Genomic DNA, 24,599 nt, shown 5'->3' on the forward strand with positions numbered 1-24,599 from the left:
AATCTAAAAACATCACTCCAACAATTTTATCTATATAGATATATTTATGTATTTATATTAGTACATTTATGTTATATGCACATAAGACGCAGTTCTCAGGCATATGCTGCAGGGGATCCTTGTGTGTGAGGGCCATCAACCAACTCCTTAATTTGAGCTTAAGCTTTAAATTTGCTGTCTGAATATTTCACAATGGGTAGCTGTGCTAGTCTGTTTGTAGCAGTAGAATAGAGCAAGAGTCCAGTAGCACCTTAAAGACTAACAACATTTCTGGCAGGGTATGAGTTTGTATATCTGAAGAAGTGAGCTGTGGCTCACAAAAGCCAGAAAATGTGTTAATCTTTAAGGTGTCTGAATACTTGAACACATGAAGCTGCCTTATACTGAATCAGACTCTTGTCCATCAAAGTCAGTTTTGTCTACCCAGACCGGGCACAGCTCTCCAGGGTCTCAGGCAGGGGTCTTTCACATCACCTCTTGCCTGGTCCTTTTAACTGGAGATGCCAGGAACCTTCTTCTACATGCCAAGCAAATGCTCTGCCACTGAGCCACAGTCCCTCTCCTTGAATGCCTCCCATTTGTTCCAAATCTTCTGAATGCCTCCCAAGATTTGAAGATCACCATACATCTGGGCATGAATCCCTGCATGTGCTCGCAAGATGAACCCATTTAGACAAGATGCCAGACATGCAGAATGCCACATGAGTGACCTTTCTCATTTATGCCCAGTGATACATTAAAGCCCAGCACATTTATGCGAATGAAATGAATTCATCAGAGGGATGGAGTTGGCTGTCTCCCTCTCAAGTACACTCACAATGGCAAACTGGATATTGAGGATAAAAGCTGCATTCCAGAGAATACTTGAGCAAATAATCCATTGAGTTGAATAAAAGGGCTGAAGAATGGTGGCTAACCCACTACATGAAATCAGTCAGCTCTGAGACTTCAGATCCAATATCGTAATGAAACAGCGAATTCAAGACAGCGTGACCAGCCACCATAGAGATGGAGAGAAGAGCACGGTCATTAGTATTGTCACTTAGTATTTTTGCCGTTAATGGTAGGACGTTTTGGAGGTCATTAATCTGTAGGGTCTCCATAAGTCAGAAGTGACTTGACGGCACATTATACACTCATGTTTGCTTAACTGGGCTGTGATTCAGCAGTTATTTTCTGTCTGGCTCTTGCTTTACTCTGAAGCAAGCCCCCTTTAGTGTGGTCCAATGTATTCCATGGCAAGTCCTTTTTGAATTGTAGCTTGAATGGGACAGCAACACATGAATTCAACAAAAGCAAGGGAGATTCTTAAATTTTGCACTCAAAAATTGCCGCAGTAAGAGAGAAATTGTGCAAATGTTTTATGTAAAACATATAAAATAAATCCGTAAGCCATTGACACAAAGTCCTTCAAAACAAAGTCTCACTGTGTTACTTTCTTTTTTATCCTCGCAGGGATCACAATCTTGGGGTTGTACAGAATAGGTGGTGTGAATTCCAAAGTTCAGAAGCTGATGAATACCACATTTTGTAAGTTTGGTTCTGCAGGGGGAGGGTTGTCATTGCAGCTTTGTAATTCGCAGGTGGCACACCTTAAATCTTGGTGTTAAATTCTTTTCTGTGTACAGTTGTGTGAAAAGAACAGAACAGGTGACTGGGATACTTGTCAGCAACTGATTTTTTAATGAGGTCTGGTTTTCTATTGAGCAAGCGCTGAAAGGCCAGCAATGTTGGCTCTGCTTACAGGGTGGGCCTGCCTTCCGTCTCACCTGCCCAAATCAAGGGATCAGCACAATCAGAAAGACTGTGCCCAATTTCTTGATCAGAGCTGTGGATGCTGTTTCCTAAGTCAGATAAGAAGCTAACCTGGACCGAGTCAGGCCATTTATGCATGGCTGTTTCCTCGCAGGCACCGTGCATTTTCCGACCCTCAGAGGTCGCCTCGCTCTTCCAGCGCATTTCCCTGCTTTTCGCCCATGTTTTCTGGATTCGTTTTTAGTCCGCATCCAGAAAACGCAGGCAAAACACAGAAATGCGCGGGGAGAGCGAGGCAACCTCTGACAGTTGGAAAATAGTAGTCAGCAGGGTGACTGTGAAGAAACAGCCATGCATAAATGGCCTCAGATCATTTGGTTCATTTCTAGCATCAGCTCTTCAGTGTCTTAGACAAAGGACTTTATCCTTGGAGCTGTCTCCAAAAATCTGTTGAGCCAAATACTGGGGATTTGATCTTGGACCTTTTCTTGCAAGGCAGGCGCTCTGGTTTCAAACAATGAGCCTTCCAATGACCAGCTATACTTTACAGTCTTGGACCATGGATGTATGTGAAAACCTGCACACGTCCCTGATGTTTGCACTTGTGTATTGTGCTAGCCAGACAACCTATGACTTTTTGGTACATTACACTTCTACTCCTTTCAGCTAATTTACTTCTTGCCAAATAAAACAAATGAGAGCCAGCTTGGTGAAGTGGTTAAGAGTGGTGGTTTGGAGCAGTGGGCTCTGATCTGGAGAACTGGGTTTGATTCCCCACTCCTCCACAAGAGCGGCAGAGGCTAATCTGATGAACTAGATTTGTTTCCCCACTCCTCCACATGAAGCCATCTGGGTGACCTTGGGCTAGTCACAGCTCTCTTAGAGCTCTCTCAGCCCCACTTACCTCACAGGGTGTCTGTTGCGGGGAGAGGAAGGGAAGGTGATGGTAAGCCGGTTTGAGTCTCCCTTAAGTGGTAGAGAAAGTCGGCATACAAAAACCAACTCTTCTTCTTCTTCTTCTAATCTGTGTGTCTCTCTCTGTTAGCTGCTAAATCTCCTCCTGACATAGACATTGATTTGGAAGTTTGGGACAATAAAACTATCACGAGTGGGCTAAAGAACTACCTCAGGTGAGTACACTGATTGGACTGTCAGTTCTTTTATTTTGCCTAATTCTTCAGATTTCTTTTTCACACCTTTTAGGGCCCATTCTATTTACTATCAGCAATATACAAGATTGGCGCTCACTCCATAGTATACAGTGCACGGCCCTCTACAACAGACTCCTCACACAGAGCAGCGTATCTGTGTTTGCATGCAAAAGATGCCTAGTTCAATCTGTCACACCTCCGCTGGAAAAAGATCGCCAGCAGCAAGGCTGGGAAAGGAGGCAAGCTCACAGTAAAGGCTTCTTCCTCTGATTGCATCTCCATGCATGGAACTGTCAATGAACTGCTCCCCGGGATTGCACAAGAAGCATTTGCTACACCCGTTCAACTGTAACTGGGAATAAAGAAAGGGTTTTGAGGTCTAAAGGTAGCACGTGGTGTGCGGCAACACATGATCACACATGAAGCTGCCTTATACTGAATCAGACCCTTGGTCCATCAAAGTCAGTATTGTCTGCTCAGAACAGCAGCAGCTCTCCAGGGTCTCAGGCAGAGGTCCTTCATATCACAAGTACTTGAAGGGCTGTCACATAGAGGAGGGTGCTGAGTTGTTTTCTGTTGCCTCAGAAGGTCGGACCAGAACCAACGGGTTGAAATTAAATCAAAAGAGTTTCCGTCTAGACATTAGGAAAAACTTTCTAACAGTTAGAGCTGTTCCTCCGTGGAACAGGCTTCCTCAGGAGGTGGTGAGCTCTCCTTCCCTGGAGGTTTTTAAGAAGAGGCAATGCTGATCCTATAACCTTAAACAGATGATGAGAGGGAATGCATCTTGGTCATCTGAGCATGTAGTGGGGGTCACTAGGGGTGTGGGGGGAGGGTAGTTTTAAATTTCCTGCATTGTGCAGAGTGTTGGACTAGATGACCCTGGTAGTCCCTTCCAACTCGTACGATGCTATCACCTCCTTTCCTGGTCCCTTTAACTGGAGATGCCGGGGATTGAACCTGAGACCTTCTATACTGAATCAGACCCTCAGTCCATCAAAGTCAGTATTGTCTACTCAGACCGGCAGCAGCTCTCCAGGGTCTCAAGCAGAAGTCTTTCACATCACCTACTTGCATACTCCTTTAACTGGAGATGCCAGGGATTGAAACTGGGACCTTCTGGATGCCAAGCAGATACTCTACCACTGAGCCACAGCCCCTCCCCTACTTTCCCCAGCAAGGTACTTGCCTTGGCTCTCAGTGCCTGATTTGGAATATGGTGCTATTATCAGGCAAGGGGGCTGAGAATAAATTGATCGTTTGCTACAGTACTTTTCCCATCCTTAAGTGTTAAATCTCTGAGCTACTCCTGCTCGATGCCTCCACACTTTATAGAATGGATAGTGGAACCATTCAAACATACAGGTTCCATGCCAGTTAAGTTTCACTAGTATTTCCAAGCTTTCCAGTTCAGATAGTATCATTACAATGGTTCTGGTTAGACCCAGGTAAACAGGGTGTATTCTGCATCGTGCAGGTGGTTGCAAAGCATAACGGTCATTTGGAAAAAGGTTCCCCAATGTTAGAAGGGGTGAAAACAATGGAACAAGGGCACATCCAGAAGTCTATCATTTGGGGTAGTGGTGCTTTGCATTATTACTTTGAATCTGTCAGAGATCCCAGTTAATTTTCTGTACTCACAACACAGATCTGCCTGGACCCATGTGGTATGCCTCTGTGTCTGACATAATGCCTTTTTTAATTAAGTGACAGGGATCCCAAGGCTACATTGTCAGTGGCAAGATTTATTTCAGTCCTTATATCCCTCAAACATTAGATTTATGCTGCTCAAGATCAGTGGATCAAGGGGCTTCTAAGAGATAAAGGAAAGGACCCATGTGGCTGAGTGTATTCTCATGTGGTCGGTGTGGAAAAGGTTTTTGGAATGCAGGAATTATGAAAACAATGGAATTAAGGCACAGCCATAATCTTGGAATGTTGAATATTGGTGTTGAATTTGTTACTTGGGATCAGTGCAGTCTAAACATACAGGATGCCTTGATCACTGCTGGTCTCCCAACCTGTCAGGGATCCCAGTTAATTTCATACACATGCAGCATGAATGCATCCTTACCAAACAGCAAAAGCTTTTTAGGGGTAGCGCTGTTGCTGTGTTATCCAGCTTCAGTAGCTGATAAAACAGGGGCCAGGTCTTGGCTTTGGGAACTGGGCTCCAAATACTGATATTTATATTGATTGACATTTTATAAAGAACATAAGAAAGGCCCTGCTGGATCAGACCCAGGCCCATCAAGTCCAGCAGTCTGTTCACACAGTGGCCAACCAGGTGCCTCTAGGAAGCCCCCAAACAAGACGACTGCAGCAGCACCATCCTGCCTCTGTTCCACTGCACCTAAGATAATAGGCATGCTCCTCTGATACTAGAGAGAATAGGTATGCAGCTTGACTAGTATCCATTTTAACTAATAGCCATGAATACCCCTCTCCTCCGTGGACATGTCCACTCCCCTCCTAAAGCCTTCCAAGTTGGCAGCCATCACCACATCCTGGGGCAGGGAGTTCCACAACTTAACTATGCGTTGTGTGAAAAAATACTTCCTTTTATCTGTTTTGGACAAGGTTATTTGTCATTAAAAATAAGTGCAAATCCAGTAATATATTCCCTCTCCCAATCTTTTACCCAGGTGTCTTGCTGAGCCGCTGATGACCTACAAGTTGCACAAGGATTTCATTGTTGCAGTTAGTAAGTAAAATACTAAATTCCTTGCAAACACTGGGCCAAGTCTGTTTTTACCAAAGCAAAAAGTGGCACAGGGAGTCACGGCACCCCGAGGCCTGATTGATATATTACCTCTGTAACATGCTTCTCCGTGGTGCACCCTGCGTTAGTCCAGTGACATTTGGGGGAGGGAACATCTGGTAACCAGTGTCGTTCATTCCCATGGCAGTGTTGCCCATCTCTGAGGGTCAAGCAGTAAAGTCACAGAATAAATGAAACTGCCTTACGCTGGGGTCAGACCAACTGCTTTGGGGTCCCCGCTGGGAAGAAAGACAAGTTGTAAATGTCGTAAATTTAGTGTTTTCGAAAATAACCGCTTGGGGACTGACCCCCCTCCCCCTTTGTTTAAATAGAGTCCGATGACCAAAATTACAGAGTGGAAGCGGTGCATGCGCTTGTTCACAAACTGCCGGAGAAGAACCGAGAGATGCTGGACATCCTCATCAAGCACTTGGTCAAGTAATGCTTCTTTCGTTGGTATTTTGTGGTAATTGCAGGAAGGGGAAAGGAAGAGAGGAAGTGGAAGGAAGGTGCTTGGGCCTGGTTCTTTTTCCTTCTCTCTCACCTTGCTAATTGCTTTGTCCTGAGGAGATGAAATAACACTCGAAAATGGTGCCAGAACTCTCAGAGAACTGAGGGCAAGAAACGGGTTATTGTTTCTGCTGCCCAGGAGGTTTCCAACCATGAATGAGGCCGAGTGAATTAATCCATTGGGTTATAACTGTCCTCTCCTTCTGCCGGGAAACCAATTACATGAGAGGGGAAGCTCAAGGTGGGGGTTTAACTATTCCCACCAGTTTATTCTGTAGCAATCTTTTGGTCTCTATCTACATAAATACTATCTTCATTCATATCTTTAGGCCATCAGATCCACATCTGTAGAGAGGTTCTTTTTTTGTCTGCTGTAAATATTTGTCAGTGTTTTTATTTTTTTACTTTGCCAAAAGGTGGAAAAATTGCTATGCATATGGGGCTGTTGGTGCATTAGGATTATAGAGGGCTCTCTGGGTTTGGGAGGTTCTAAACCTATTGTTTGCAGCATCAAGTGGTGGTTTGCATATGTGAATGACTGACCGTGGATTAACCACCACATCCTTAATTTTGATATTGCCTCAGATGTCTTCAGATAGCTGCGTTTCAGTGGGGTCGGTTTCTGTAGTCAGCTGCCTGTCATCAAGCTGCCTGATTCACACATGCATTTATTACATTTTTATCCCACCCTTCGGTTTGATTCCCCACTCCTCCACATGAGCGGCGGAGGCTAATCTGCTGAACCGGGTTGGTTTCCCCACTCCTGCACCTGAAGCCAGCTGGATGACCTTGGGCTAGTCACGGTTCTCTTAGAGCTCTCTCAGCCTCACCTACCTCACAGGGTGCCTGTTGTGGGGAGGGGAAGGGAAGGTGACTGTAAGCTGGTTTGATTCTCCCTTAAGTGGTCGAGAAAGTCGGCATATAAAAACCAACTCTTCTTCTTCTTCACATGCTGGAGGTGTTGGACCGCCCCGCCGCTGTGGGGGCAGGGAAAAGTCGGACAGCCCAGGGGCATAAAGGGAGCCTGGGAAGGGAGGAAGGGAGAGGAAGAGGCAGTGAGGGCCTTGGAGTTTCCAAGAAGAGGAGCAGGAGCACAAGCCATGGGAGAGACAAGCCACAAGGACTTTGAAGGGAGAATCAGAGGCAGAAACATTTGAAACTGACCACTAGGCGGATGAGGACTGCATAGGGTTGCCAGGTCCCTCTTTGCAACCGGCGGGAGGTTTTGGGGACGAAGTCTGAGGAGGGTAGGGTTTGGGGAGGGGAGGGGCTTCAATGCCATAGAGTTCAATTGCCAATGTGGCCATTTTTCTCCAGGTGTTCTGATCTCTGTCAGCTGGAGATCAGTTGAATTAGCAGGAGATCTCCTGCTACTACCTGGCAGTTGGCAACCCTAGGACTGCAGCCAGCTAAATAAGGTGCAAGGCAACTAGGATGAAGGGATTCCAGTGTAATGGCCAATCAGGGAAGAGTGGAACTGGGAGCTCGGGAGGGGAGAGTGTTGGTGCAGTGAAAGAAAAGAGAGGTCAAGGAGGAACAAGGGAGGGTGACTTGCACAGTCCCATTTTGTGACATCCTGGTCTGAGGCTATAGCTAGGACTATCGCATATATATTTACATATATATATATTACATATATATATTACATATAGATATATATCAGTGTATAGCCCCAGATCTATAATGGATGTTGTTTTTCCTATGATGTCATGGGTGAAGAAAATAGACAAACTAATATGTGCAGATAAGCAGAGATGATAGACTTCACTGTGAAATAACTTCTTGCTTTCCATGCTTTTATATTTTGTAATATAAAAAAAGGAGGGAAAGATTACTCCATAATCGCACTTTTGTAATACAGGGAAGTTGCAGTCCACAAATTGGCAATATCTGAAATTGTACCTTGACCTGTGACACAGTCAAGATAGACTTTCAGGAGACAGGAATCGTGCTTTGTTACAAGATAAAGGACATCACCATCTTTCAACACCTGGTTGCTTGAGCCGAAAGAAAGTAGATTAGGCCAAGGGGAAAATTTGTTACTAAAAAGTTCCACCTGATTAGCGTTCTGAGGAGCAATTTTTTTTTAAGAATTGAAAATTCTTTTGCCAGTACCAGAGCCTTTGCATTTTCCCCGCCAAATGTGTACCTAATTATTACTTGTCAGAATAATATCAAACTCAGCTTTCTTTTTGTTACCTAAAAGATCCAATTTGTCACCAAGGAAATCTAAACAATATAATATTCCTCATTGGTGGTAATATAACATTGAAATTATGTCGAAACATTTTTAAGTATTCATAGTTCATTTGGACCATATATGTCCAGACTTTCCAGTAGGGAGCAGAAAATCTTAATCCCTTGCATATGAAGCCATCTGATATACACAGAATGGAACTGAATAACTGGCAGTTAGATCCCATGGCTTCAGAAATATAAAGGATTAGATTCCCCTAAATGTGGAACTAATTCCTACGAGAAACATGGGGCTGCTACCAAAAATGGTAGTTCTGTGTTAAGTTCTTTGTATAGTATGTAGCACAGTTTGCCCTGACATCATCCTGTTGTGTGTTGTTCCTGGTAAAAGCCAATGATACAGAGAAGAGGTTGGGCAATGCATGATATTGTCATATCCATATACAAGGCAACATGTTACAGGGGAAAACAAGGAGAATTTGACGCAGGACTGCCATTTTCTGCAGTAGCCTTTGCGGCAGAATGCCCAGGCCACATCCCAGTCACTCTAACTATCCCTAGCATACGGCAGGTGCCACCACCGCTGCTCCCCATTGAGAAGGGTAAAAAGGTCTATTTCTTGATGGTTGGCTGGCTCTGCCTGGTGTAGCTGGCTTCTTCTACCACCACCTTCCAACTGAGGCATGGTTGGAGCAGACCGCACAAGCTGGAAGGTAATATGACTATGTAGAGGGAGAAGTAAGATCCCAATTTCTAATAATCAGCCCACCCCTTCTGTTCTCCAGCAGAACAGCACTTGAAGCTAAAATGGGGCAGGGGGATGTAAAGAAGAAAAAGAAGAGTTGGTTTTTATATGCTGACTTTCTCTACCACTTAAAGGAAGACTCAAACTGGCTTACAATCGCCTTCCCTTCCCCTCCCCACAACAGACACCCTGTGAGGTAGGTGTGGCTGAGAGAGCTCTAAGAGAACCGTGACTAGCCCAAAGTCACCCGGTTGGCTTCATGTATAGGAGTGGGTAAACCAACCCGGTTCACCAGATTAGAGTCCACTGCTCTTAACCACCGCTCTTAACTACTGCACCACGCTGGCTCTCAAAGCTCAGAAAGCTGCTCCTGTCTATCTCTCGCACTCACAGCCTGGAATAGTTGCTGCCAGAAAATGGGAAGGCACTATGTAAGAGAGGCTAATAGGGCAGAAGCAGTCTTCCAACAAGTAGAGTTGGGAACAAAGACACAGCTCAGGGCTCATCTGCTGAAATCTACTGGGTGACCTTGGGTTAGTCACAGTTCTCTGAACTCTCTCAGCCCCACGTACCTCACAAGGTGTCTGCTGTGGGGAGAGGAAAGGAAGTAGATAGTAAGACAGTTTGATTCTCCTTAAAAGATAAAGTCGGCATATAAAAACAAACTCTTCTTTTTCTTCATCTGGCCAAGGTGTCTATACTTTGTTTTTCTTGCTTTCTCCTAGTAAAGCTGACACCTGCTACCTGCATCCTTCCTGGATGGTGGGACCCAAAATATTGCAACCTAAGAGCATGCTGGCATGTTGCCTCTTGACAACCTCCTGTGCCTTCACGTCTGATGCCTTGCAGCAGACCAGTCTTTCTTTCATCTTTTTTACAATGTGCAGTTCCAAACAAATGAATGTTTTCTCAGCAGTCCCGCCAGGTGAAAGCAGGGGATTTATGTCTAGCATTTGCACCTGTTCATTTTAGATCTGCTTACTGTTTATATATGTGGGTGGGTGGGTTAGTTTAGCTACATTTTTCATATGCCTCACTCAAAATGAGACATTGAACTCTTCCATTCGAAATGAAAACGGCAGGATCTGAGCATGGACAGAATTGCCGTGTTCTTTGAATTGCTTTGCCCGTTCCCCAATTTGCCAGCCTCGCTCCATAACAAGATGAAAAGTTGGAGCAGGGCTGAATGGGAAAAGGATTTATGCATTCACTTTACAGTTTTGGCCTCAGGAGTTTTAACATTTGTTGTTTCTGCAGTGCTTTTTAAGTGAGGTGTTCAGGACGTGTCCATCCAATGTACATTTTTTAAAGGAAGTTCCTTTACTTAGGACCCCAGAATTCTGCTGTCTCCTGCTGATGGGGATCATCTTCTGAGGCAGCCCCATATTGTTCACATAGACGTGCTGGCAAAAGCCTTCCCATGGAGGGAAATAGATACTGGAATGTCCCCAGAAAGTTTGTGGTGATGATGATAGTGAAGACTGTAGTGTTATTAGCACTGAGTTGCTGTAAGGTCCAGAAATCTAAAACAGAGCTGAAACAAACCTGAAACAAAGCATAAGCTTTTAAGCATGACCCTTTAAATGGCCCCGCCCCCACCCAACCAAGTGACATTTATGTCATATCCGGCCCTTATAACAAATGAGTTCGACACCCCTGGTGTAGAAAATATAGTCGACCCATACTTACAGCAGTACAGTAGTGCAAGCCAAGCCCTTATCTCTTTCCCAGTGCAACTTTGTGAACCATTTTATTACTGTGCAGCCCTATTACCTGTGCAAAAAAACCCTCTTGAATAATGCTTATGCTTCGTTTCTGCTCCATTTGCAGACTGCCACAATCCAAAGCTTATTGTTTTGTTTATTGGATGTCCCATCCTGTTGATTGTATTTAACCTACACTGGGTAATCCGCCTTGAGTCTCAGTGAGAAAGGTGGACTATAAATAATGTAAATTAATAAAGAAATGCCATTGGAGCAGTGTGTTCTTCCTGGGAGGGAGGAAGTACAGCCTCCCAGTGACTCTGGGAAAATCTAAGTTTACAGTTTCCCCATCCACGTTTTCCTTCTGACCCCCCTTCAGTTATGAGTAAGATACTCACGGATTCACAACGAAGAGACCATCTTGAATTATGTAGTGATGCCAAAAGGAAATGTGCACCTTTTTTCTGGGGACTGAGTACCCCAACTTTTCCAGGGTTTCCAGGTAGTTTAAATTTTTTAATTATTCCAACCTTTCGAAGACTTTGCTTCTTGGCCAGACATAATGCCTTGCCCTTCAATGAATTATTTGGCAGGTTCTCAGACAGTCCAATTGAACAGAGAGTCTGCCAGCGAGGAAAGGCGAAGACAGAAACACTTCCCCATTTTTAATTCCGTTGTGATTTATATTCTTCTATTCTTTTATTTCTCCATTGATCTCACATTTTTTAAAGAGTTTTATTTTAGAAAATACAAAGAAAAACAGAACATCACAATTAAACATGAAAAAACAATACATAAATTACAAAGACCAAAGAAAAAACTAGAAACAAGACTACCATTGATCTCACATTTTTGAGTGTGTTTGGACGGTTATCATTTAATATGTCTTCGGTTTGGTAAAGATAAGGCTGTTACCCTTATCCGTAGTTCAATATTTAATGGCTGCCTTGAAGATGTGTCCAAAAGTATAGTTAACTTACACCTAAATACATATTTGCATACAGGCATTCATTTGCACTGGAACTGGAAACTGGTTCCTTCAGCACATGTGGAAGATGCAGATCTATTGGCCCTGACTTCAGCTGAGCTTAGCAGGTTTTGTTTGCCGTTAGTCCTTCTTGCTAAAGCAAAAGCTCTGTTCAGCAAAAGCATCTGCTCAGATGTAAAATACATTGGCTATATATGCATAAATACTGGAAAGAAATGGTTTGCTTGTCTGTGGGACACACGGGTAAGTTCATAGTTTCAGCCTCAGCCGGGAAATTTTAATGTGCCAAGTTTTGTTCTTACATGCGATGAAAATAACAGATACTGTTATTGCTGTGTTACGGTTAGCATAGCAGAAAAGGAAGAAGAGTTGGTTTTTATACCCTGCTTTTCACTAACTTTAAGGAGTCTCAAAGCGGCTTACAATCCCCTTCCCTTCCCCTCCCCACGACAGACACCTTGTGAGGTAGGTGAGGCTGAGAGAGTTCGAAGAGAACTGTGACTGGCCTAAGGTCACCCAGCAGCCTTCATATGGAGGAGTGGGAAAACAACCTGGTTCTCCAGATTAGAGTCCACCACTCATGTGGAGGAGTGGGGAATCAAACCTGGTTCTCCAGATTAGAGGCCACCGCTCTTAACCACTACACCATGCTGGAAGCCCATGTAGCCCAGCTTAAGCTGAGCTTGTCAGAACATGGGAGCTAAACAAGGTTGTCCACAATCAGTGACCAAGGAAGACTGAGGTTGCTGTGGGGAACCTCTGCTCATTTCCTGCCTTGAACACCCCATGGTTGGGGGTGACCATGCGTCAATTGTGACTCGATGGCACATTCTTCTTCTTCTGTCTAGCATGACTACACCATGAGCTGGTTTCCATAACCCTCCCCTCCAGATTAAAGCTTGGAGTCCTGCTTATAATGCTGAGAGCACACATAATGTTTTGCAAGAAAGAAAGGAGTTGCAGCAGTAAAAGGGAAATACTTTCTATCTTTTTGGTTGCGCTGGGAGGGTTGCTGTCCAACCAAAGTGCCAAATGACTTCTAAAAATAAAAACATGGGTAGCGGAGCAAATAGAGTTTGTGCTTCTGTTCAACCTGCTAGGTAAAGGTAGTCCCCTGTGCAAGCACCGGGTCATTCCTGACCCATGGGGTGACGTCACATCCTGATGTTTCCTAGGCAGACTATGTTTGCCAGTGCCTTCCCCAGTCATCTACCCTTTACCCCCAGCAAGCCGGGTAACCATTTTACCGACCTCGGAAGGATGCAAGGCTGAGTCAACCTTGAGCCGGCTACCTGAAACTGACTCCCGTCGGGATCGAACTCAGGTCATGAGCAGAGCTTTTGACTGCAGTACTGCAGCTTAACACTCTGCGCCCTGGGGCTCTTAGTTCAACCTGTTAGTTGAACAAAAATCTAGTGGGTGAGTATGAAACTCCCCGCCCCTAATTTTGTTTGTTTGCTTCTTTATTTGTCCCCAGGGTATCACTACACAGTCAGCAAAACCTCATGACTGTTTCCAACCTCGGAGTTATATTTGGCCCCACGCTGATGAGAGCCCAAGAGGAGACTGTGGCTGCTATGATGAATATCAAGTTTCAGAATATTGTGGTCGAAATTCTCATTGAGCATTATGAGAAGGTAAAAGATGAGAGGGCCAATAAGCTTTCCTGGAAAACCGGTCGCCTTATGTTGTAAAAAAAAAAAAAATCAACTTGCAAAGCTTGATGTTCTACCCAGCACTCCCCCTGCCTCCACAGCTCAGTAGCAGGGGGTTCCCAAGGTGATGCCCACCAACACCTTTTCTGGTGACCGCCAAGTGATTTTAGGAAGTGGGTGGGGCCAGGCAGGGCTTTCACACAGCAAGGCTTCTGATTGACTACTGGAGATTTGATTGGCTGTGCAGATTTTTTAAAAAAAACACATGGCTTTTGGCAGCAGCTGCCACCACAGCACAAGGGATCTGCCCTGTGTTACTGAAGTTAAGCTGGGGCAATAATTTTGTAGCTGGCTCCGCCTCCTGCGGCCGCCATTTTGTGGCGGCCATTTTGCTGCCTTAAAGACTAACAAATACTCCTGCCTTAACAGGGAATCACTGCCGACTACCTAGCACATATCTATCCTATTATTTACTTCCAAAGAGCTCAAGGCAACATATAGGGCCCCCCTCTGGTATTTGGTCTTCACAACCACTTTGTAAGCTGACAGGCTGGGAGAAAGAGAGTAAAGTGGTCAAAGGCCACCCTGTATGGATTTGAACCCCGGTCTCCTGGTCCTCCTCTGCCGTTTTAACCACTTGTTGGTTCTCTTAAAGGAATTAACTCTCTGTAGCATTTTGAATGAACAATATTTAGGGGTAGCTGAAATAACAGATGGAGGCCCAGTCTAGACATGTTTCTAACCACATTTCCGCCGTCCAAATGGCAGCCGTGCTGCTAGCCCCCACCCTAAGCCACATGTCATAATGTGGTAACATTTTCGTGTTTCCCCTGCTCTGTCTTCCTTCGTGGGCTGGCAAATGCAGCAGGGAAACACAGAGTGCCCTGATATTCGTAAGGATGATCGGATGTGACTGAGAGGGAAGCGTAATTGCCATTTTCAACGGCGGATGTTCATTTAGCACTAGGCCTAGTATGAGTCTTTGTGGCCACCAGCAGGCAGAGAGCACCGCCTGGGAATGTCAGTCCTGTTTACTGGAGCGAACTAATTATTATTATTAGCGGCTTTCCCTTTGATAATATTAGCAATTTTCCCCATTACACATAATTTTATTTTCTTCGCTCTGTTATCAAGCACCAGAGCGCTTGTTCGTCTTTTAATCCTCGATTTTTTGTATAGCCAGTCATAATTAGAGGATCCCCTTGCAGAGTTTCCATGTCCTGACCTAGGTGTTAATTGTTCAAGGCCATTGCTTCTGGCAGCCAGCTCCAGTTTTGGAAAGGAACACATTCTTGGAGCCAGACTGTGGCTAGATTGATTGGCTGCTAGGCATTGAAATTGGCCTTCTGGAAGAGGACAACTGGGGGGTTATTCCTCCTCCCCTTCTGTTGTAAACCTACCTGCTGGGATTGAGTTGTAGGATCTAAAGACCCATTTCTTTGAGTGGAGCCAGTTTCATTTAATTTCAATTTCCCTTTGTGTGTGACCAAGGAACTGCTAGGCTAAGTGGCCCTCCTTTGTGTGTGTGTGTTTCTCGTCCAGTCCTCTTAAGAGAGAATAAGTATGGTATATTGATAGGGTTGCCAGATCCCTCTTCGCCACTGGCAGGACGTTTTTGGGGCAGAGCCTAAGGAGGGCGGTGATGAAGAGGGACCTGGCAACCCTATTTCTCAGCCTGGAGAGAGAGAGGTAGAAAATGTGTCCTCCTAAAAGATTCCAAATGATTCAGGTCTCTGTTTTCCCTGGCAGATATTTCATACGGCCCCGGATCCCAACATCCCTCTTCCTCAGCCTCAGTCTCGATCAGGGTCAAGAAGGACAAGAGCAATCTGCCTCTCCACAGGCCCCCGCAAGCCCAGAGGACGATACACCCCATGCCTTGCTGACCCAGATAGTAAGTGGTGTTTATCCCGCCAGCATATTCTCATTCCTTGCTGTTGGCAGTTAGAAGAAGAAGAGTTAGTTTTTATATGCCGACTTTCTCTACCACTTAAGGAAGAATCAAACCGGCTTACAATCACCTTCTCTTCCCCTCCCCACAACAGACACCCTGTGAGGTAGGTGAGGCTGAGAGAGTGACTAGCCCAAAGTCACCTAGCTGGCTTCATGGGTAGGAGTGGGGAAACAAATCCAGTTCACCAGATTAGCCTCCGCCACTCATGTGGAGGAGTGGGGAATCAAACGTTCTCCAGATCAGACTCCACCACTCCAAACCACCACTCTTAACCACTACACCACGCTGGCTCTACTTGGATAGTAGAGGGAGAGCGTGGTGACCTCTGATGGTCAGAAATGGCATGCATAATCCAAACAAAGACCCTAAGTCCTCGGAGGGGTGACAACGAGTGAAACAGCCATGCATAAAAGACCTATGTTTATAAATAAATAAATGCAGTATGATGATCCCTTTAGAAAAATGGGCTTGTTTTCATCCAATCCTTCCAGGTGACTCGTACAGTAGCAGTCCAGACAGCACCCCCATGGGCAGCATCGAATCACTGTCCTCTCACTCGTCAGAACAAAACAGCACGACCAAATCCACATCTTCCCAACCCAGGGAGAAAGCGGGAGGAGTTCCATGGATCGCCTCATCCCCTTCTTCCAACGGGCAGAAGAATTCGGGCCTTTGGACCACCAGTCCCGAATCCTCCTCAAAGGAGGATGCAGCAAAAACGGACGTAGAATCTGACTGTCAAAGCGTTGCCTCCATCACTGGTCCGGAGAATGCATCTCCGCCAACAGACCTGGCCAAAAAAGGACTATATAGTCTCTCTGGGCTGAAAAGGTCAACAGCTTCGTCCGTCAGGTCAATCCCTTCTGCTGAAGGTAAGCGATGTTTGTCACGTTGCCTGGTGTCAATGGGGATAAGACAGGCAAAAGAAAAGAGGGCTGCACCAAACCGAACGGAGACAAAAAGCAGCAATTGGTGCAAGGGGAAAATATTTAATAATTGAATTGCCCCAACACATTTCGCATACGCTTCCTCAGGGGGATCTTCAAACGTCCCAAGCAAGCATTGCTTGCCTGAGATGCTTCAGTTAAGAAAGATCCCCCTAAGGAAGCGTATGCAAAAAGCGTTGGGGCAATTTAACTATTAAATATTTCCCCCTTGCACCAATGGGGATAAGACGCATATGTCTGTTTACTTTTCATGTAGTTCTTTTGAAAACGTGCGCGTTTCCTGTCAGTCTTAACAGATCTCCGAGGCAGCTTACAATAATTATAAAGAGCAAACAGTAATTATGAAGAGCAAACAATTAAAATACGATATTTATTCAAAAGAAGCTGCCCCCACACGCTAATCTGAAACAGGTTCACAAGATACCTCGCAATATTAAAAGTATAACACAAGAAAAATAAAAGCTAATACGTTTTTAAAAATAGCTAACAGCCAAAACAACTAAAAAACTAAGCCAGCAGCTATAGATACATGCGCTCATACACATTTCCAGTGGTCAGACCACACATCAAAAGAATATACCAGAAGGACAAAAACCCTCTGATTTTGCCCTCGGCCCCCATCTGACAAGGTCACAGTGATCGGAATAAGAGCAAGAGCCTCACCGATGCTCCTCTTTCTTCATCTGTCCCAGAGCATAATCGGTGCAGGGAGATTCGCATCCATTCCATTCCATCTCATAGTAGGCAGTAGCACTAGAGTTGCCAACCTCCGGGTGCTAGCAGGAGATCTTCCGCTGTTACAACTGATCTCCAGCCGATAGAGATCAGTTCACCTGGAGAAAACGGCCGATTTGCCAATTGGACTCTAGGGCATTGAAGTCCCTCCCCTCCCCAAACCCTGCTCTCCGCAGGTTCCAGCCCCAAAACCTCCCTCCATTGGCAAAGAGGGACCTGACAACCCTAAGTAGCAAAGTGACATGCAGAATGGCAGTGGGGGGGGGGGGCAGGACAAAAAAGCTCCCTTAAGAAAAATAATTTCAAAAAATATAAGTATAATTGAACTCAAACCTTCAAACTAGGGTTGCCAACCTCCAGGTACTAGCTGGAGGTCTCCTGCTATTACAACTGATCTCCAGCCGACAGAGATCAGTTCACCTGGAGAAAATGGCCACTTTGGCCATTGGACTCTATGGCATTAATCTCCAGGTATTTCCCAAACTGGAGCTGGCAATGTTAAGTGCAGTCATGGGTGCTTTCAGCTATTGGTTACCAACTTACGCTTGAAAAATTTACAGCTGGCGTCTCAGGAGGATAGAGGGAGCTCAGCAGCGATGTGATGCCTTAGAGTACACCCTCAGAAGCTGCCATTTCTTCCAGAGAAACTAATCTCAGTATTCAGAGATCAGTTGTAGTTCTGAGAGAACACCAGACTCACTCCCTACGCACTCTCTACAAAGAGAAGGGAAGCAGCAATACCAGGTCACCCAAACCTGAGATATCTGTAGTGCTTCATCAGTATATGAGTCATTTCTGGATTTTAAATTGGAGACTTCCGCACCTACCATCAGCACATTGTCTGGTGATAAACGTTTGCCCTCACAGGGGTTTCCATTCGCAAACATGTAGGTTTGATTGTTCATTTTTTAATCTTCCCACCACTGGGGTGGGGGAATAAAAGAAGTGAAGCCAACGCTGCGGAGTGTTGTTTCTGTGTGCGGTGATAATCGTCACCCTATAAACTTCCTGCTCCAGTTGCTATTTGTTTTATAACAAACAGTAATTGCTGTTGCTGCCGTTATTTAAAAAAGGCTGATTACCAGCAAACTGGCCTTGATGCATCTTGCCTGTGAACTAAAGAGCCAGCGTGGTGTAGTGGTTAAGAACAGTGGTTTGGAGCAGTGGACTCTGATTTGGAGAACCGGGTTCAATTCCCCACTCCTCCACATGAGCGGCAGAGGCTAATCTGGTGAACTGGATTTGTTTCCCCACTCCCACACATGAAGCCATCTGGGTGACCTTGGGCAGTCACATTATCTCAGCCACACCTACCTCACAGGGTGTCTGTTGTGGGGAGGGGAAGGGAAGGTGATTGTAAGCCAGTTTGATTCTCCCTTAAGTGGCAGAGAAAGTCGGCATATAAGAACCAACTCTTCTTCTTCTTCTTCCTTCTTCTTCTTCTTCCTTCTTCTTCTTCTTCAATGCAAAAATTGCACCACTACGTTAAAGAGACAAAGCACAAGCAAAATATAACATAGGAAGACCTATATGTAACACTAAGTGTGAATCACAATAAACACTCTTGTAAACCTATGTAAAGAGTCAGTTGAGCTTTTGGCAAAGAAGCTGCTATTAGCAGAAGACCCTCAGCTTAAGCTCCAAACTGCCAAGTTCTCCGCTGTTGCTATTAAAATACGCAGGGCTTTATTAGAGAATGATTGCTAGAATATTTTACAATTTTATCAATGTTAATGTGATAATTTTAACCAGGGGATGCTTTTATTGAACTTACACCTTTATATGTACGGGCAGTCTGTGTCAGGAAACTTTGATGTGTTGGCACGTGATTGGTCAGTCGACCGTATTAATAAACTTGACTTGACCTATGTAAAGAGTCAAGTTCATTTACAATGCAGACAGTACATCAACTACTTACTTCTCAAATGCAACTGGAATGATGGGTATTCACCACGGGGGGACTAAATCAAGTCCATGAATTGAAGGCACTCTGCAGAAGACGCTGGGAGGAAGACGGTCTTCTAGAAGCAGTCAGTTTTGTGGTTAACTTCTTCAGTTCCAATTGCCTTCTCTTGTGTACTGCATCAATCCTTAATAACCCACAGCTTGCAATCAGCATACAAAATATGTGTAACACCTTGGTGGGTTATTAAGCTGTGGGTTATTAAGGATTGTGGGGAGGGGAAGGGAAGGTGATTGTAAGCCTTACCTGGTAGAGAAAGTTGGCATATAAAAAACCAGCTCTTCTTCTCTTCTCATAAGTCTGGGAATGAAGAAACCAGTCTTGACATTTCTCCCCTGCAAATGCAAACCATCTAACCACCCACTGCTGCCTAGCTCAAACGACAGCCCAGGTTTTCTGACTTAAGATGGCTGTCACGCACTTTGTTGAACCCTAAAGAGATGCACAAAGAATATTATTGTCGTCCCTTTCGCTAATCAGGTAACAAAAGCTGCAGCGGTTCGGTACAGAGCTTAGCTTCTCTAGACGGCCGAGAGACCCCAAAGGCCCTGGCGAACCCAGATCTGCCGCCCAAGATGTGCCGAAGACTGCGATTAGACACGACATCGAGTAATGGCTATCAGAGGCCAGGGTCTGTGTAAGTTGGCCCAGCATTGCGAGCATTCGTTTTCTGGTGTCGGAAGGGGCAGGCTCAGGGCTGAAACTCTTTCTTGCATTCTCCAGGGTGGCGGCCAAGGCCCAGCTGTTTGAAAGTGGTGGCTCACTGAAGCAGGCCTCCTCAGGAAGGTAAGTTCAGTTGTCCTTCACAAAAATCTACTGCTTCAGTACTCATTCTGCGCTTCCCTTTACATTATATCATTCAATCTTACCTGCTGGCGGTCAAGAGGACTAGAAACCCTTGTTTTAATGAAAGCTGGGATTTTGCTCGGGGTACGGAGAGCCAGCGTGATGTAGTGGTTAAGAGCAGTGGACTCTAATCTGGAGAACCTGGTATGATTCCCCGCTCCTTCAAATGAGCGGCGGACTCTAATCTGGTGAACCAAGTTGGTTTTCCCAATCCTACACACGAAGCCAGCTGGGTGACCTTGGGCTAGTCACAGTTTTCTTAGAGCTCTCTCAGCCCCACCTACCTCACAGGGTGTCTGTTGTGGGGAGGGGGAGGGAAGGTGATTGTAAGCCGGTTTGATTCTTTAAGTGGTACAGAAAGTCAGCATATAAAAACCAACTCTTCTTCTTCTTTGATCTGAAGTGTCTTTGAGGGAACGCCAAATTTTAGGGAAATTTCGAAGAATCATAGAATCATAGAGTTGGAAGGGACCACCAGGGTCATCTAGTCCAACACCCTGCAAAATGCAGGAAATTCAAAACTACTTCCCTCCCACACCCCCAGTAACCGCTACTCCATGCCCAGAAGATGGCCAAGATGCCCTCCCTCTCATGATCTGCCTAAGGTCATAGAATCAGCATTGCTGACAGATGGCCATCTAGCCTCTGCTTAAAAGCCTCCAGGGAAGGAGAGTTTACCACCTACCAAGGAAGCCTGTTCCACTGAGGAACCGCTCTAATTGTTTCCAACAGTGGCCGACCAGTTGCCTTTGAATGCTCTCAAGGGATGTACATGCAAGTAATTTCCTTTCCCTTCTGAATATGTAAAAATGGAAACGTCATTAAATTATTATTTCTTTGGCTAACCTCCACATCTTGCAGAAGTGAAACCCATATTTCTGCAGTCTGTGTATGTGGTTTTTCCCTTCCCTCCCTCTTTTTCATCTCATCTCCACCTCTCAATTTATCATCTCATCTTCACTCTGCTTTTACAGGAATATGAGGGAAGAATCTGACAAAAGGAAGCGTGGCTCCTCCCCCCCCCCCCCCCCCGCTGACAAAGCAAGCAAGGCTGGCAGGGTTTACAGAGATTCATCCAGAGGCTTTGTAGGAGTGCAGATCCGTAACAAAGGGCTTGGCAAATGAAAGGCCAGCAGGAAGGAAGAGGAGATCTGTAACCGAACTGTCCTTTCTGTGGCAGCCTGGAAAAGTCAGACAGTGCCCTGCGGCATGGTGGAGAGCCACCTTTATTTCCTCAGCCCAACACGATAATTGCAAACCTGCCATTTCAGTATGACTGTGCTTTGCTCAGCTGTTAGGAGATCCTCTCCCTCTCCTTTCTTTTAATCTTATGTGGTATCTGCTACACTTGCCAATTAAACTGCAGCTCTTCGAACATTGTACTTTTCTCTCTTTTAACCAAAGGCAAAGAGTACGGAATTTAAACATTCACATCTGTTTCCATCTCTCTCTTTTTTGCATTTTTTGTGGGAATGAATTTTATCTTTATGCTATGCTGTTGTGGTGCAATACAGTGTACCATAGTAGAGAATAGTAGAGGACTTTGGACCAGGGACATGAGTACAAATTCTCCCACTCAATTACCAAATCAGGAAAATAGATCATAGAGTCACCGGAAGGCACTTTACTCAGAAGCAGTACGGAAAGATATAATATATAGCAAAAAACCTTTATATAATGGTCGAGTTTGATTCATACTCCTTACCATTGCAACACTCAAGCAAAAATAAGCTGCAACAAATATTGGCAGGAATTAGACAAGAGGCATCTTACTCAGTGGACTCTGGAAAATCTTTAGGAAATAAGTGCAATGTGATTTTTCATGTAGCCCAGGTAATGAGATCAAAAAATGCAAACTTTCCTGCTGGAGTTCAGAACTCTGAGATTATGGAGATCACAGTTCCCCCCGAATTGAACAATAATGGTCAAATTTTAAACCCTGTGTTTCTTTTAAATGTAACCGTGCATTCCTGAGATGCCGGCGTGCGGGGACGGCAAGGAAGAGGCGCAGCTGCGCCTCCTCCTAAGCCGTTTCCCGCACACCACCAGGACAAAAAAGCCTTTAAAAGGCTTTTTCCATTTTCAACAGGGCTAAAAGCCCCATTGAAAACAGTGAGGCTGCACCTGCTAAAAAGCAGGTGAAGCAACACTATCCTGGCCACCGGCATTGGGGGCCGAAAGGGCATAAGGAGTTGCCTAATGGCAGCTCCGCCCTCCAGCCCACCCTGGGAACACACACACACACACTGCAAGCCTCCTTTGTGGCCTGCGCCATGGGGAGACTTCACCGGTGGAGGGGCGAGGCGCAGCTCCGCGGTGCTCGGGCACCGACGGAACTACCCTCGCCACCAGCGTAAGTGCGTCTTGTCTCATAATAAGACGCACTTACGCTGGCGGCAAGGTCACACCACCTCCTGACAGGATTCCCCTCCCCCCCAGGAATGCACGGTAAGTGTTTTACCAAACCAAGATATAGTTCCTATCGGATAGCAAAATGAAAATTGACTTTCTACCTCACTGAGTTCCACACTAAAAACATGCTCATGGAATGTGGCTGGGTGATTTAGTAAGTGTGACCTGAACATTGTTGGATTTTATTTAAATACATGGGCAGCCCATTCCTGAAGGGGGAGCTAGATCCGCGGCAGCCAGGAGCAGTGCAGCCACACCGCCTCCTCAGAGGCTTCCCAGCAGCCAAAAGTAAAATAAAATGACATATAAATTAAAAAGGGGGAAATGCCCCCATTGAGCAAAGCGAGGCTACGCCACCAGAAAAGGTGATGTAGCAACGCCGCAGCTCGAGGGGGCGTTTCCGAGGCAAAAGGGGTTTGGAAGCTGACTAATGTCAGCTTCACCCCTTGGAACGCCCCCCACCCCACACGCCGGCATGGGCTTTCCTTTCCAAGAATTCCCTGCCAGCATGGCTGCGCTGGCAGCAGGGGTTGGCGCACCTCTGCAGCTTCTGGACACCGGCGTGTTTGCCCCTTCAGGTGCTACTTTATTGCATGATAAGGTGGCACCTAAGCCGGCACAGGGTCACTCCTCAGGAGTTCCCCCTTCACTACTTTTTAACATTATTTTCGACCTATTCCTTCCCACTATTAGATGAAGAAAATGAAATGCCAGAAGCCCCAGAATGGCCACGGTATCCGTTAGAAAAAGGGCTAATTTAGTCAAAAGGTTAAAATCAGGGTGGGCTCCAGCTCTGGACCTTTGTCCTGTGGAGTTATTTAAAGCAGACACTACTTGGTGGGCCAGAATTGTTGCTCCTGTCTTCTCCCAAATAAATAATTCAGGTATAATACCTAAAATCAGGATGAAGGCTATAACAGTTCCAATCTATAAAAAAGGAAATAGTTTAGACCTACAAAATTACTGCCCAATCAGCCTGTTGTCTATAACAGGTAAATTGTACGCCGCCTTTTTATATGATAAATTAGCCTTATGACTCCAATCAGCTGAATTTTTTGGACTGGAACGAGCTGGACTTCGAAAAGATTACTCAGCCATTCATCACTGTTTAACTCTTCGCTTTCTTGTTGACAGATATGCCTCGGTAAAGAGAGAAATTCTATTTGCAGCTTTTATTGATCTCAAGCAGGCATTTGATTCCATTCCAAGGGAAAGACTGTGGATTAAGCTAGAAAACTCTTCAATTGATAAACACTTGTTGTGGCTAATTAAGCAACTGTATTCTAAACCTTCTGCCCAGATACGTGCTGGTATTGAGGGACAATTAATGATGAAATCCCTTTGAATAAGGCAGTGAGACAGGGTTGTTTACTGGTCCCACTCTTACTTAATATCTATTTAAATTATTTGGCCCCTCATCTGTCCAGTTACACAACTCATGCACTAGTGCTTGCCAGACAGAAATTGCCACGTTTGCTGTATGCGGGCGATACACTTCTGTTATCATGCACTCTTCTTGGTTTACATAAACTATTAAAAGCATTTGCAGAATACTGTGTAAAAGAAGGACTAGTCATAAATATGCAAAAATAAAAAAAACTATGGTGTTCGCTAAAACCTATACCCTCCTCACAATATATAAGTGGTTCATAAATGGACAACCAATTGAACCAGAAAAAGATTTTTAGGTATCTGGGGAGTCATCTTTCAATCAAATTTGAGCTGGAAGGTCCATCTTTCTGACTAGTGGTATGGGAAAAGCTAGATTCACAAGTGATGCAATTATTTAGTTCTTCTTTACCCGAGGTAACAATTACATACCAAAGATTATTCAGGTATTAAATTCTAAGGTAGTATCCCAGTTATTGTACGGAGTTACAGTCTTGATAGGATCAGTGGATGAATCATTTGATCATCCTCTGTTACAGTTCAACTGCAAGATCTGCTGTGTACCGAACTGTTTCGGGTATTACTCTCAGAGCTGAATCGGCCCATAATTCTTTGAAAGCTTGTGCATGTATCCTGGTATTTAAATTAAAGCCAAAAAAAACCCTCCACTGCAAGGAAATGGATTTTGAATCTTGTTGAGAGAGACCCTTAGATGAGGCCATGGAAGGTGATAATTAAGAATAGACTCCAGTGGTTAGTATTTGATGACAATGATATGAACATCATAAAACAAATAAAGCCCTCAGTACTGAATATGGATAGGACAAGTACCTTAGAATCACAGAGTTGTAAGGGACCACCAGGGTCATCTAGTCCAACCCCCTGCACA

At 45.0% G+C, this 24,599-nt stretch overlaps 1 protein-coding gene across 1 annotated transcript in view; it reads left to right on the top strand.

The window, feature by feature from the left end:
* The window catches only part of ARHGAP42 (Rho GTPase activating protein 42), a 181,288-nt gene that overhangs the window by 153,842 nt on the left and 2,847 nt on the right, over positions 1 to 24,599 (top strand). Inside the window, exons 14-22 of the mRNA XM_056858115.1 lie at positions 1,456 to 1,530; positions 2,801 to 2,885; positions 5,552 to 5,610; positions 6,000 to 6,105; positions 13,287 to 13,446; positions 15,214 to 15,358; positions 15,910 to 16,290; positions 19,544 to 19,700; positions 19,787 to 19,849. Of these exons, the coding sequence (XP_056714093.1) occupies positions 1,456 to 1,530; positions 2,801 to 2,885; positions 5,552 to 5,610; positions 6,000 to 6,105; positions 13,287 to 13,446; positions 15,214 to 15,358; positions 15,910 to 16,290; positions 19,544 to 19,700; positions 19,787 to 19,849 (1,231 nt within the window). The remainder of the gene's footprint in view (positions 1 to 1,455; positions 1,531 to 2,800; positions 2,886 to 5,551; positions 5,611 to 5,999; positions 6,106 to 13,286; positions 13,447 to 15,213; positions 15,359 to 15,909; positions 16,291 to 19,543; positions 19,701 to 19,786; positions 19,850 to 24,599) is intronic.

The sequence above is a fragment of the Euleptes europaea genome, chromosome 12, assembly GCF_029931775.1.
Source record: "Euleptes europaea isolate rEulEur1 chromosome 12, rEulEur1.hap1, whole genome shotgun sequence".
In the NCBI taxonomy this organism is placed as follows: domain Eukaryota; kingdom Metazoa; phylum Chordata; class Lepidosauria; order Squamata; family Sphaerodactylidae; genus Euleptes; species Euleptes europaea.